General features: G+C 41.9%; 1 protein-coding gene across 1 annotated transcript in view; it reads right to left on the reverse strand.

Moving 5' to 3' along the window:
- The window catches only part of LOC138815414 (leucine-rich repeat-containing protein 36-like), a 42,135-nt gene that overhangs the window by 22,130 nt on the left and 4,394 nt on the right, over nucleotides 1-15,611 (reverse strand). The window contains exons 2-5 of the mRNA XM_070004795.1: nucleotides 11,699-11,826; nucleotides 9,235-9,427; nucleotides 8,357-8,453; nucleotides 4,037-4,125 (exon numbers count right to left, since the gene is read on the reverse strand). Of these exons, the coding sequence (XP_069860896.1) occupies nucleotides 4,037-4,125; nucleotides 8,357-8,453; nucleotides 9,235-9,427; nucleotides 11,699-11,826 (507 nt within the window). The remainder of the gene's footprint in view (nucleotides 1-4,036; nucleotides 4,126-8,356; nucleotides 8,454-9,234; nucleotides 9,428-11,698; nucleotides 11,827-15,611) is intronic.

Consider the following 15,611-nt stretch of genomic DNA (forward strand, 5'->3'; position numbering starts at 1 on the left):
AGACGACTGGAACTCAGGGCCCGGTTGCTGTCTCTTAATATTTTTTGTTTTTGTTTTTTGTTCAAGGCTAGCTAATGATCTACAACTTAAGCCACCTCTCCTTTCCTGGCTTTTTGCTAGTTAATTGGAGATAGAGTCTCACAGACTTTCCTGCTAGAGCTAGCTTCAAACCTCAGTCCTCAGATCCCAACCTCTTGAGTAGCTAGGATTATAGGCATGAGCCACCAATGCCTGGCCTCACTGTTTAAAAATTATGCTGAGGTCTGGGAAGGTGGCTCAGTGGTAGAGTGCTTGCCTTGCATGCATGAGGTCCTTGGTTTGATTCCTCAGGACCACATACACAGAAAAAGTGGGAAGTGGACACTGTGGCTCAAGTGGTAGCTGAAGAGCTCAGGGACAATGCCCAGACTCAGAGTTCAAGCTCCACGACTGACAGAAAAATAAGAATGATGCTGAAAGTGCTTCAGGGAATGTTTGCTTTTTCTATGTCCAGAGTATATGTTCCAGAAGGCAAGTTATATGAATTTACAAAAATAGAAAGTATCTTTTTGGTTGAGGAATTTAAAAAAAATTTTCATTAAAATGAAAGAACTTTGAGGCAGGCCATAAAGAAAAAGTAGGCTTTTATGAGTGTATTTCAGAGTAGTGTATTAGTTTATAGTCAAAGGAGGGCAAAAGGAAGGACTCTGTGGGGAGAAAAGAGTGGTCTGATTTGATTGGACCATTGTACATTGTAGTGGAGAAATGAGATAGGTTTCAAGCAAGGCTGAAGAAATAAAGTTGCAACCAGAGCTTAGAGGAGGCTTGCATGCCAGGTCAAAAAGCTTAGAATTAATATAGTAGTTCAATGGGAACCATGGAAGTTTCTGAGCAGGCAAATATAATTAGTGATCATGCTGTTTTAAGAGAATTAATCTGGCTGTGAAGTACAGAATAAATGGAAGGAAGAAGAGAGTTGGAGGAAGACTTTAATAATATATGGACTAGAGTCAGCACCCTGCCTCCTCCACTTACTATGTAAGTAGGGCAAGTTATTTCACTTCTTTGGGTCTCAGCTTCACCTGTCAAACAACTTCAAGGTTGTGAGGATTAAATGAGATCATGGGAAGTACCAGGGCCAGAGTTTACACTCAGCAAATACAGAGCAGGCTCAGTGATTCACACCTGTAATCCTTGCTACTCAGGTGGCTGAGATCTGAGATGATGGTTCAAAGCCAGCCCAGAGAGAAGGTCTATGAGACTCTTACCTCCAATTATTCACCATAAAAGCTAAAAGGAGAGTTACAGCTCAGGTGGTAGAGTGCTCACTTTGAGCAGAAATAACAAAGGGATAGACAGTACCTAGGTCTTGAGTTCAAGCCCCAGTACTGGCACACACACACACACACACACACACACACACACACACACACACACACACACACACACACACACAAACAGATGCACCTTAGAGAAGACACAGCATCAAACTCCAATTATTTTCAGATGGGGCAAGCATGGAGGATTATGCTTAGGGCTTTGTTTGGCTTTTTGGGTTGGGGTGGGCATGTTTTCTAAGTGGTGACTCTAAGTGTATGTTAATAGCTGGTCAACAGAGATGCAGCATTGATGCAGAGACTGGCCCAGTGAGAAAAATTCTTTACATATGAGAAAAATCTAAATAATAAATCTATTTACTTATAAAGAAAACTATTGAAATATATTAGACCAATAAGGACAAAGAATAAAGAGAGGACAGGAGACTCTGAAAATATAGCCTAGGTGTGTTTATTTGGGGGCTGGGGAGGCTGAGAGAAAGAAGAGAGAGAGCCAAAGACTATGTGGTTAAGAGAACAGGATGAAGGGCTGGGAAGGTAGCTCAGTGGTAGAGTGCTTGCCTTGCATGCATGAGGCCCTGGGTTCAATTCCTCAGCACCACATAAGCAGGAAAAGCCAGGCCCAGAGTTCAGGCCCCATAACTGGCCAAAAAAAAAAAAGAGAACAGGATGAAGATCCAAGACAGTAACTGTTCCGTGTCCATTTGAAATGATTGGTGGGAAAGCCCTGTCTGAACCATGGAGTAGTGGGTTCTGTCCTTCAGGAAGGTTTTCTCTTAGCCTGTGGCATGACCATTAATACAACATAACCACTTTAATCATATTGGATTACCAACAGTGCTTACTGGCTATCCTCTCCAGGGATTCAATGCAAACACAATTTCCAGTGGAAAATTCAGCTCTAATGGCTCAAAGTGGCAAGAAATTAGTTTTATATATATTTATAAAAATCCAGACAACAGCTGGGGCTTCCAAGAACTTTCAGAAATGGGCCATCTGTCTAGTAAAGCAGTTGGTGCTCAGTAGAGATTGTACACTTGGAGACATATTTTTAACTCTTGGAGGGAATATGTGTGCTAATGACATGACATAAATGAAGTCTAAATTAGCTCATAGGAAAAGAGGCTGTCAAATTATGCTTCAAAGCATTTTCTTCTGTCCAGGAATGGCTATAGAAATGCTTTGACCTAGAAGAAATGCTAGGCTGAATAACAACGATTGTATACCAGAGAAGTCTGTATAGAAAAATGTGAATTTGGATTATCTCTATTGATGGTTAAAATGTTTTTCATGCATTTTGAATTTTCCAAATTATTATCTGAAGTCACATGATTTTTGAAATGTAAGAAATACCTTTAAAAATGAAATAAAACAAACTATATTACCATTCATCACTTATGTTCACTGAGACATCAAAGAAAGCAAAAGTTTATTTTGCCACAATATAATGTAGAAATGACTTAGAATTTATGTTCATATGGGCAGATAAGAAATCATGAAAATAAAATATATGCTAAACCCTTGATATCTAAACTACAAAGCTCATCTATTCAATCTACTGGATTTGTTGTTGTTGTTGTTAGTTGTGGGGCTTAAACTCTGGGCTTGGGTGTTGTCCCTCAGCTCTTCGGCTCAAGGCTAGTGCTCTACCACTTGAGCCACAGCACCACTTCCAGTTTACTGGTGGTTAATTGGAGATAAGAGTCTCACAGACTTTCTGCCTGGGCTGGCTTTAAACTGTGATCCTCAGATCTCAGCCTCCTGAATAGTTAGGATTATAGGTATGAGCCACTGGTGCCTGGCTACTGGATTTTTAAAAAAGCGTTTGTGTATAATCGAATAAATCTTGCAGAAGGGCAGAGACTCTAGGACAGAAGAAAGTTTTCTCCAGTGAAAAAGGTAATCTGGCCAGGCTCTGGTGTCTTATGTTTGTAATTCTACCCAGGAGGCTGAGATCTGAAGATTGTAGTTCTAGGCCAGTAGGGCAAAAAAGTCTGTGAGACTTACCTACAATTAACAACCAAAAAGATGAAAGTGGATCTATGACTCAAGTGATAGAATTCTAGCTTTAAGCACAAAAGCTCAGGGACAGTACCCAAACCCTGAGTTCAAGCCCCAGGACCTGCACACTTCCCCCCCCACACACACACACAACATACAACACACACACACACACACACACACACACACCTTTCTGGTGGAAAGCTTGCTTAGCATATGGCAGGATCATCAAAGTGGCATCACTGTAACCATTTTGAAGAACCAATAGTGCTTATGGAAATAGAGCACAATCAAGCACAAGAGATCCTATAGCAGGAAAAGTGCTTGGCTGGGGAACTCAGGAGGCCCAGGGTATAAGCTGTATGGACACAGATGAGTCAAAAGATTCTGGCTAAGGAATTCAATCACCTGATCAGTGCCCAGGGGCTGACAGGGATGAGCAAAGTAATATTAAAGTTTATTTTAGGGATGGGTATATGAATGACGTAAAATTATGTAAATGAAATTGAACTCTCTGAGTACAGCTTGTGCTTTGAAAGACTCAACCCAGGGTCCTTCTGGCAGCAGGAGGAAGGGGGAAAAACACAGCCAATCAATCTTGGGCTTGCTTCCAGTCTGTGCTTTCTCAACTACTTTGTCGTCATTCTACCCAATATTGGCTATGACAGCTGAGACCACTGATGTCTTGATCATTTTGTGATCACAGAGAAAACGCTGACCTGTTTCAATCCTGGTGTCAACCTCCACACTGACTTTTAAAGCAGAGCCCTCATCTGTCACACAGTTTTTCATTGTCTTCTCCCTAGAGCTGTCAAACAGAAGGATTTAATTAAAAGTTGAAAGAAAGCCTTTATTTTCATGTGTGTATATGTTTTATTTTTGTTTGGTCCGGTCGTGGGGCCTGAACTCTGGACGTGGGCACTGTCCCTCAGCTCTTCAGCTCAAGGCTAGTGCTCTACCACTTGAGCCACAGCACCACTTCCGGCTTTTTTCTTTTTTGCTTATGTGGTGCTGAAGAATCCAACCCAGGGCCTCTGGCATGCAAGGCAAGCGCTTTACCACTGAGCCACCTTCCCAGCCCCATGTGTGTATATGTTTACGTGTGCACCAGTCCTGGGTCTTGAACTCAGGGCCTATGTGCTGTCACTCAGCTTTTTGTGCTCAAGGCTAGCACTGTACCACTTGATCCATAGTTCTATGTCTGGTTTTAGTAATTGAATAAAAGTCTCACAGGCTTTCCTGCCTGGGCTGGCTTTGAACCATGATCCTCAGATCTCAGCTAGGATTACAAGCATAAGCCACTGGTGCCCAGCTTGAAAGAAAGCTTTTGAGATCACCAGTCCGTGATGTTTAGAAATTGGTTCATGGTGGTCAGACCGTTTTTTTTTTTTTTTCCTCCCAAATGCTCTAAGACATGTTAACTACATTTTTATAGTATCTTAGTTAAAGCCAAAAATGTTTTAAATCAGTTTTGACTAAGAATAATGATGAGAAGATATTATAGTTGAACCTTAAATGTGAAAGAATATTCAGAACTTAAAGAGAAAATTCAGAACTTACTCAAATTTGAAAAGTCTGACAGATTGAGGTGGTAATATTTTTTTTACTTAAAATATTTATAGTTAAGATACAGATAGGGCAGATTCTAGTGTTATAGTGGTGACAAGTATAGCCATTAGCTATAATAACAGCTAACAAGGGCAAGTGTTTGTCCTTGATTGAGTTAAGTACCTTGGAAGTACAGGAAAGCTAGACCATATGCTTTATACTCACTTTCTCATTTCATCATAAAAGCCTCCCTACTACCTATCAACTCCATTTTATAGGAACCAGTGAGGCTTTAAAAACTTCCCCCAAGATTGGAGGGCTTGTAAAAAAAAATGAATGTTATTACTAGGCATAGAGTAGAATTTAACCTCTGGTTTAGCCATCACTCAGGGCTGGGGAACATTTTTTTCTATCAAGGGCTACTTGAATAGGTATAATATCATTTGCAGGCCATACAAAATTAGGAATACAGGCAGAGGGCCCTGGGAAGCTGAAGAACAGCATATGTGGGCTGGGAAGGTGGCTCAGTGGTAGAGTGCCTAACTTGCATGCATGAGGCCCTGGTTCCATTCTTCAGCACCACATAAACAGAAAAAGCAGGAAGTGGCGCTGTGGCTTAAGTGGTAGCATGCTAGCCTTCAGCTGAAGAGCTCAGGGACAGTGCCCAGGCTCAGAGTTCAAGCCCCATGACTGACAATTTAAAAAAAAAAAAAAAAAGAGCAGCATATGAGTCTATCCTGTCATATACCAAATGATTTTCTGGGCCTAAACAGATTAATGATGGAATTAATTATATACCTTGCTATACATTTTATTCAGTTATACACTGATTCTCTCTATTTTGTTATGGTACACAGAAAACACCAATGTATTTGAAATAGAAATTTGGGGTGTGTGTGTGTGTGTGTGTGTGTGTGTGTGTGTGTGTGTGTGTGTGTGTGTGTGTGTGTGTGTGTGTGTGTGTATTACTAAAAATCCTTTTTAGGAACATTTCATTTCTGTCTATAGCAGGATAAATTTTATGCCATGTAAGTTTTTATTTTGCTTGTTTGGTTTTTTTGTTGGTGATGGGGCTTGAACTCTGGGCCTGGGCACTGTCCCTCAGCTCTTCAGCTCATGTCTAGTGCTCTACACTTGAGCCACAGTGCCACTTACGGCTTTTTCTGCTTATGTGGTGCTGGGGAATTGAACCCAGGGCCTCATGCATGCGAAGCAAGCACTCTACCACTGAGCAAGCCACCTTCCCAGCCCCTATGCTATGTAAGTTGACACTACTAATTTACAGAGCAGAGCAGAGTTAAGCAAAGTCACTGGAAAAGATGCCAGGCCAACAGACATGGCTGACCTTCATTATTTATCATTCAACGAATGATTTCTTAGCACTTCTGCATGCCAGTCCCTGACATAGCACTACAGATTCTGTAATATATAAGATCAAAAAAGTCTTTGTTCTTATAAACTTATGTTCTAGTGTGGAGGAAAGATGGTAAAAAGAAATTACTGTAAAATAATGTGGTATAGATAGATATGTGTATATGTGTATATGTGTGTATCTCTAGCTCTATAGATAGCTATAGATAGCTATAGATAGAGCTATAGATCATATATATGTATTTATATTATAAATATACACACATAACACTAATTAAGGTAAATAATCTTTTTTAAGACTGAAGATTGGGGCTGGGAAGATGGCTCATTGGTAGAGTGCTTGCCTTCCATGCATGAAGCCCTGGGTTTGATTCCTCAGCACCACATAAGCAGAAAAAGCTGGAAGTGGTGCTGTGGCTAAAGTGGTAGAGTTCTAGCCTTGAGCTGAAGAGCTGAGGAACAGCATCCAGGCCTAGAGTTCAGCCCCCATGACTGGCAAAAAAAAAAAAGACTGAAGATTGTTTGCCTTAATTCATGTTCATTTCTAGATGGTGGGATTGCTCTTATTTGAAAAAGCCTTGTAGTTTGTTTTCCTCTGAACTTTTCAAATTCTCAATAATAATAATCAGAAAAACACTAACAAACTAGACTGATAGGACAGATTAATAAGTACATTTATAGTACACAGTTGTCTGGAAAGATGTATACCAAACATTAGTAGTAGAATAATTTTGACTTTTGCATATTCTTTTCTGCATTATTTAAGTTGTGATGGATTTGTACCTAATCCTCAAAAATAACAAAGCTCTTTTTTATTTTTGTCACTTGTGGGGCTTGAACTCTGGGCCTGGACGCTGACCCTCAGCTCTTCAGCTCAAGGCTAGTGCTCTGCCCCTTGAGCCACAGAACCACTTCTAGTTTTCTAGTGGTTTATTGGAGATAAGAGTCTCATGGGTGGGCGTGAGTGGCTCACACCTGTAATACTAAGCAGAAGGCTGAAATCTGAGGATGGCGGTTCAAAGCCAGCCAGGGCAAGAACTGCTTTGTCTGTGAGACTCCTCCAATTAACCACCAGAAAACTGCAAATGGCGCTATGTGTGGCTCAAGTGGTAGAACACTTGCCTTGAGCTGAAGAGCACAGGGACAGTGCCCAGATCCAGAGTTCAAGCCCCACAACCGACCCCCCACCCCCACCCCCCAAAAGAGCATCATGGACTTTCCAGCCTAGGCTGGCTTTGAACCATGATCCTCAGATCTTAGCCTCCTGAGTAGCTAGGATTACAGGCATGAGCCACTGGCGCATGGCCAATGCTAACTTTTGAAAGCATAGGTTTAGGGTAGAAGATAAACACTTTTACTGGATATGATTTTTGTAAAGAAATGGAAAATCATCAGGCACTGGTGGCTCATGGCTGTAATCCTAGCTACACAGGAGACTAAGATCTGTGGATCATGGTTTGAAGCCAAACTAGGCAGGAAAATTAAGTCTGTGAGACTCACTCGTTACTAAAAAACCAGAAGTAGAGCGTGGCTCAAAGCAGTAGAGTGGTAGCTTTGAGTGAAAATTGCTCAGGGATAGCACTCAGGCCCTGAGTTCAAGCCCCAGGATCAATGAGACAGAGAGAGAGAGAGAGAGAGAGAGAGAGAGAGACAGACAGACAGACAGACAGACAGACAGACAGACAGACAGACAGAGAGAAAGGGGGGGAGGGAGAGAATCCAGATTTTTGAGAGTCTTGAGAAGTTTGTAGAGAAGTACTTTCATTCTATCTCCAACAGTCTTATATATTATAATGTAACCTCCTTATTCAATAGAAAAAGACCATTCACTGTTTGGTATTTCTACCAAGGGAGAGTTGGTGGGCATTTATACTGTCCCTATCTATAAGCTGTGGACACCACCTTTGGAGTTATAATAATTTATCCAATGCAAACCCAACATAGGAAAGAACCCAGTGAGGTCCTAATAAATCTCAGTTTGCTGAATACTTTACTCTAGAGCTAACTAGTCATACAACTCCTGGGAGCTTTCTGTCAGAAATCGACCGACTTCAAGCAAGAATTCACTTATGACCTATGTCTAGAGCCAGACTAAAAACAATTGTAGATAATTGTCTTACCTTTTTTCCACCTCTAAAAGAAAATTTTCACTGTTGCCCAATTGACTAAAATGTAGCTTGGCGGCTTTCCTCTCACTGTCACGTACAGTTCGATCATCTGAAGGCACAAACCTTGGTTTAAGCATGTTTCTTTTGGGGAGCAAACGGTAGTAGGTCAGAGAGCCATATTTACAGAGGGAAAACTAAAGACCAGATTCATCTTTGTGTGTTGGAAACAGGTCACAACATAATGCTATTATGTTGTCACTGGAGCAAGCAGTAACTCAGGGTGCCATAGCAACAGCTCCACACAGGGTAACAACCCTTTCAGGAAGGTAGAGGTGGAGCGTGGATAGCAGACCCTGCTCTTGTTAATGCTGAAAGTTATATGATTTTTTTTCCAAAGGGAATTCACTTAGTTTCCTGCAATGACTTTCACTGAGCCACGTGAAATCAAATTTTATATCAATAAGAAATGTATACTCAATAATTACATTGGAAGGAAGTACAGGGCCAGCTCATTTAAAGGGATATTTCTTGTTCCATGTCAACTCAGCCCCAAGGAACAGTTGCATGAGTTTTCTCTTGCTAATTACAGCTGCAAAGTCAAGGCACCTGGAAAAATGAGTCTCAGCCTGGAAATTTTGTGTTAGGAAGTGGTGGTGAAACCATCAGCTGAAGAAAACTAAAGCTGGAAATAACTGATAAAAATCATAGATGGCCATTCAATAAACAATAAAAGTACCCGTCATACATCCTGCCTGCACAAAGTGACATAAATATTGACTGATAAACAAATGTCTCCTGCCAGTGCACAGTCTGGGCTCACATCCAAAAGGTTCAGGGTCAGCTGATTTGAAGTGAGATGCTGGGGAAGGAATGGAGGAAGAGGATCTCACCCAGTTTCTCCAGAGTTTGCAGTGTGTACACAGCAAAGAGCCTGTAATCTGTATCTTTCCTGACAACAGGATTGAGTCTCAGATCTAGTTCTTTGAGGAAGGGTAAAGGCTGCAGGCGGGACACCTCCACTAATGAAGGGATGTTGTTATAATATAAATTCAGGTCTTGGAGTGAACATAAATACTGGATGCCCTGCAAGGAAAAGACCACATTAGGAAACTGCACACTGTTAAGGATCTCAAGATAAAGATGGGAATGTATCTTTTACTTTACAGCTGTAGACATGTCAGTTATCTATGAGAAAGTCTGGGTGCTGGGCTGGGAAGGTGGCTCAGTGGTAGAGTGCTTGCCTTGCATGCATGAGGCCCTGGGTTCAATTCCTCAGCACCACATAAGCAGAAAAAGCTGGAAGTGGCACTGTGGTTCAAGTGGTAGAGCACTAGCCTTGAGCTGAGGAACTCAGGGACAGCACCTAGGCCCCAAGACCGGCCAAAATAAAAAGTCTTCATGCACCTTCCATTCAGTTGCCTGAGAAGGAGAAGAACGTTGCTGCCCATGAGTACTCAGCCTTCTAAACATTAAAGAATTTACAGGTGCTGGCCACTGGTGGCTCACACCTATAATCCTAGCTACTGAAGTTTGAGGATCCCAGTACAAAACCAGCCAGGGCAGGAAAGTCTGTGAGACTCTTATCTCCAATTAACCAAGCCACAAGTGGAGCTACGGCTCAAATGGCAGAGTGCTAGCCTTGAGCAAAAAAAGAAGAAGAAAAAAGCTCAGGGACAGCACTAGAACCTGAGTTCAAGCCCCAGGACTGGCACAAAACCAAAACAAAAGGAAAAAAACCTGAATTTACAGGTGTAAATATGTCTCCTTTGAAAAATCTGACAAGGGGCTGGGAAGTTGACTCAGTGGTAGAGTGCTTGCCTTGCTTGCATAAAGCCCTGGGTTCCATTCCTCAGTACCACATAAGCATAAAAAAGCAGGAAGTGGTGCTGTGGCTCAAGTGGTAGGACGCTAGCCTTGAACTGAAGAGCTGAGGGACAGCACCCAGGTCCAGAGTTCAGCCTCCACGACTGACAAAACAATAAATACATAAATAAATAATCTGACAAATAAATACCTGGAATCAATTTTCTCCATCTGTGGTTCCCCAGCTTTCCCAGTAGTAGCCAGGCTGAACCATTTTGACTTTCATCTTTGCACCTGCCTACTCTCCTAACTTCATAAGAACCTCAATTTACAGGAGAAAGAGCTTCTTCTGAAGAAGAAAATAGTAAAAGATGAAGTGTGTATGTGTGTGTGTGTGTGTGTGTGTGTGTGTGTGTGTGTGTGTGTGTGTGTGTGTTCCAGTACTGGGACATTTTTCACTCATAGCTGGTGGTACTTTGCCATTTGAGCCACACTTCCCTGTTTTAGCTTTTTACTCATTAATTGGAGATAATAGTCTGGGGGGGAGCTGTCTGCTTGGACTGGCTTTGAACCTTGCTCCGCAGATCTCAGCCTACTGAGTAGCTAAAATTATAGGATTATAAACTAGGATTATATGCCTATAACCAACAAGTAATTGTTAAATGTCTATCATGAATTCATGTGTTTTCCAACATTATGCTAGGAATAATCACAAAACATTTTCTCCCTAAGAAAACTGAGCAAACTGATTCAGATGAATGCAGATAAGTTACTGATTAAAATCAAAACAAAACTGGGTGTTGGTGGCTCACACCTGTAATCCTAGCTACTCAGCAGGCTGAGATCTGAGGATCATGATTCAAAGCCAGACTGGGCAGGAAAAGCCGTGAGACCCTTATCTCCAGTCAACCACCAGAGAACTGGAAGTGATGCTGTGGCTCAAATGGTAGAATGCTCGCCTTGAGCTGAAGAGCTGAGAAACAGCACCCAGGCCCAGAGTTCAAACCCCACAAATGACAAACAAAACAAAACAAAACAAAATAAAACAAAACATAGAAGGCTAACATTTACCAAATCCTACTTACAAGCCAAACACTGTACCAGGAGTGTTATATCTGTTTATTTAATTACATATGCTAATTTGATTAATCTTCACAGTTTTTTTAATCCAATTTATAGAAGTGGGAAGGAAAAAGGTATAAAAACATATTACAGGGTGGGCACCAGTGGCTAATGCCTCCAATCACATCTATTCAGGAGAATGAGATCTGAGGATTATAGTTTGAAGCCAGCCTGGTCAGGAAAAGTCCATGTGACTATTAGCTCCAATTAATCACCAAAAAGCCAGAAGTAGAGCTTCTGGTTTAAGTGGTAGATTACTAGCTTGAACAAAAAAGCTCAAGGACAGTACTCAGGTCCTGAGTTCAAGCCCCAGAATCAACATACACATTCACATGGGCACACACACACACACACACACACACACACACACACACACACACACACACCTAAATTAGACTAATGGGGCTGCTCATAGAATATAGAATGTACCTTTAGGCTGGTGATCAAATTTCTTGATAAATCTAAGGATCGGAGATTTTTAAAGTTTCTGAAGGCATCACCAATAGAATGGATTTTTCCAGCATAAGATCCCTGCAATGAAAGAGACTCCACCAGTTCTGAAAAGAGATCACCAGTAGATATGTTATGATTTCTGCTTGGAAGCAGCAGAGTCAGTGAGAGTAGGCCTGTGTTCCTCCCATCACCCACCTGTGAATGGCCTGTTTCCAAAGCTTGTAAGAGTTTATCACAGCAATTGAATCATTGTTTTATAAAGGCCTTGGGGTTCTCAAATTGCCTTGAAGGATGTGTAAAAGTTTCCCCAAGCCGGGTGCCATTGGGTCACTCCTGTAATCCAAGCTACTCAGGAAGCTGAGATCTGAGGATCACGGTTCAAAGCCAGCTTGGGCAGGAATGTCCATGAGACTCTTACCTCCAATAAATCACCAGGAAACTGGAAGTGGTGCTGTGGCCCAAGTAGTAGAGCACTTGCCTTTAGCTGAAGAGCTTAGAGACAGTGCCAAACCGACCAAAAAAAAAAAAAAAAAAAACCTCAAAACAGGGGCTGGGAAGGTGGTTCAGTTTTAGAATGCTTGCCTTGTATGCATGAGGCCCTGGGTTTGATTCCTCAGCACCACATAAGCAGAAAAAAGCCGGAAGTGGCGCTGTGGCTCAAGTGGTAGAGTGCAAGCCTTGAGCTGAAGAGCTCAGGGACAGAACCCAGGCCCTTAGTTCAAGCCTCATGACTGACAAAAAAAAAAAAAAAAAAAGTACTCAAAACATAACTTAAGGGGGAGAATGTAGTCATAAAATTTAACACATATTCTACAAAATTAAGAAAATTGAGGGAAGGGGTAAGGTTGGGAGGAATAGGGGAGAATAATTAAATAGGTGACATTGATCAAGATGCACTGTATTCATAAACTGCTTTGTTGAATAGTTACTCCTTTAACTACTTAAATATATATGTATGTGTATGTGTGTGTATACACACACACACACACACATACTAGTCATGGAGCTTGACTCAGGGCCTGGGTGCTGTCCCTGAGCTCTTTTGCTTAAGGCTAGTGCTCTACCACTTTGAGCCACAGTGTCACTTCTGGTTTTCTGTTGGATAATTGTAAGTAACAGTCTCACAAGACTTTCTTGCGGCTGGCTTTGAATTGTGATCCTCAGATCACAGATCCTCAGCCTTCTGAGTAGCTGGGATTATAGGCATGAGCCACCAGCACCGGGCTTCATTCTCTTCCAAATATAGGGTCTTGCATGTATGCTCTGATGGACCTGGATCTCAATCTGCCTAATTATACTTTCCACATAGCTAGGATGATAGGCATTTACCACTATGTCCAACTACTGATTGAAATGAATTTATGCCTGAGCTGGCATTGAACTGATTTTTCACAATCCCTATCTTCTGAGCAGCTAGGATTACAAGCATAAGGCCCTGGCATCCCCAGCTTTCAGAAAGGTGGTCGTTATCTGTTTTTGTAGTACTTAGGGAGTAGAACTCACGGCCCTGCATTTGCTAGGCAGGCACTCTACCACTTAAGCCTCTTCACCAGCCCAGAAAGGTTTTAAAACAGAAGCAAGCAAGCAAACAAGAGAAAACTATCAATGGATCCTGCAGTAGAAGGGGAGTAGACAAGCTATATATCAGTGCATTGATGCAAAGAAAGATGCACTAGATCTGTGACTACCAGACATTTAGCCTCCCTGTACATCAGCTTCTTCATCTATAAAATGGCAGCAATAATACTACTTAACTCTCAAACCCTGTTAGAAACAAATGAACATCTTCCTCCCTCGATATATAGATAGATAGATAGGTAGATAGGTAGATAGATAGATAGATAGATAGATAGATAGATAGATAGATAGATAGATAGATAGATAGATAGATAGATAGATAGATAGATAGATAGATAGATAGATAACAGAATAGGGCTGACTTTGAAATGGGATCTCCAGGGATTGCATTTGTGTCTCCCCTGATGTGGGGTGGAACAGAAATGGGATCTCAATCTCAGCCTCCTGAGTAGCTAGAATTATTGTGTGAACCACTAGCACCTGGCAAAACTTTCATTCTTTTTTTTTTTTGGGGTCCAGTCGTGGGGCCTGAACTCTGGGCCTGGGCGCTGTCCCTCAGCTCTTCAGCTCAAGGCTAGCACTCTACCACTTGAGCCACAGCGCCACTTCCAGCTTTTTTCTTTTGTTTTTTTGTTTTTTTTTTTTTGTTGGTCGTGGGGCTTGAACTCTGGGCCTGGGCGCTGTCCCTCAGCTCTTCAGCTCAAGGCGAGCGCTCTACCACTTGGGCCACAGCGCCACTTCCGGTTTTCTGGTGGTTTATTGGAGATAGGAGTCTCATGGTCTTTCTTGCCCGGGCTGGCTTTGAACCGCGATCCTCAGATCTCAGCCTCCTGAGTAGCTAGGATTACAGGCGTGAGCCACCAGCGCCCGGCTTCCAGCTTTTTTCTTTTTGCTTATGTGGTGCTGAGGAATCGAACCCAGGGCCTCGAGCATGCAAGGCAAGCGCTCTACCACTGAGCCACCTTCCCAGCCCCAAAACTTTCATTCTTATAAATTATTTTATCTTTATTTGTTATAGTAATGGAAAAGTAACAGCAAGAAAAATATTTGCAAAATGTTATCTGATAAAGACTAATATACAAATGAGTTTTAGAACTCAACAATAAGGGCCAGTTGTTGATGGCTCATGTCTGTAATGATAGCTACTCAGGAAGCTGAGATCTGAGGATTGTGGTTTGAAGCCAGCCTGGGCAGAAAAAATCTGAGAGAATTTTATCTCCAATTAACCACAAAAAGCAAGAAGTGGAGCTGTGGCTCAAATGGTAGAGCACTAGCCTGGAACACAAAAGCTTAAGGACAGTGCCCAGACCCTGAGTTCAAGCTCCAGGACCAGAAAAACATTAGGAAAATAATCCAATTTAAAAATTGGCAAAAGGCTTGAATAAATTCCACAAAATTTATATATGTATAGTTGGCAAAATATGAAATATGCTCATGATCATAACTCATTACGAAACAGTGAAACAAAAATGTGATACCAATATATACTTAGTAGAATTACTGAAATTCAAAACACTGACAGTTCCAAATGTTACTGATATAGATTGTGGAGCAACTAGAAATCTCATCATTGGGGGTGGAGCTACACTACAATGCAGCTACTTTAGAAGATAGCCTGGCATTGTCTTACACAGCTGACCATATGAGCCTGCATTTACATCTTTGGTATTTATTCAAGTTAACTGAACTTTTTTTTTTTTTGGGGGTCCGGTCATGGGTTCTGAACTCTGGGCCTGGGTGCTGTCCCTCAGCTCTTCAGCTCAAGGCTAGCGCTCTACCACTTGAGCCACAGCGCCACTTCCGGATGTTTTCTTTTTGCTTATGTGGTGCTGAGGAATCGAACCCAGGGCCTCGAGCATGCAAGGCAAGCACTCTACCACTGAGCCACCTTCCCAGCCCAAGTTAACTGAACTTTATGTCCACACAAAACCTTGCACACAAATATACGACATCGGGGCTGGTGGTGGTCAGCTGAATGGATGTCAGGAGTGAGGGAGGAATGAGTAGGTAGAGTACAAGGAAATTTTTAGGACAATGAAATTACCATTTGATACTACAGTGGTAGACAAACACCACTATATATTTGTCAAAACCGAACTGTACTGCACATGAATTTTAATGTAAACCAAGGACCTCAATGAATAATAATCTGTGGTGTGTGTGTGTGTGTGTGTGTGTGTGTGTGTGTGTGTGTGTGTGTGTGTGTGTGTGTGTGTGTGTGTGAGGGGGTTTGAACTTGGGGCCTAGGTGCTGTCCCTGACCTTTTTCGCACAAGTCTAGGGCTCTACCACTTTGAGCAGCAGTACCACTT

This window comes from Dipodomys merriami, unplaced genomic scaffold (assembly GCF_024711535.1).
Source record: "Dipodomys merriami isolate MVZ:Mamm:240054 unplaced genomic scaffold, mDipMer1.0.p SCAF_64, whole genome shotgun sequence".
Lineage (NCBI taxonomy): Eukaryota > Metazoa > Chordata > Mammalia > Rodentia > Heteromyidae > Dipodomys > Dipodomys merriami.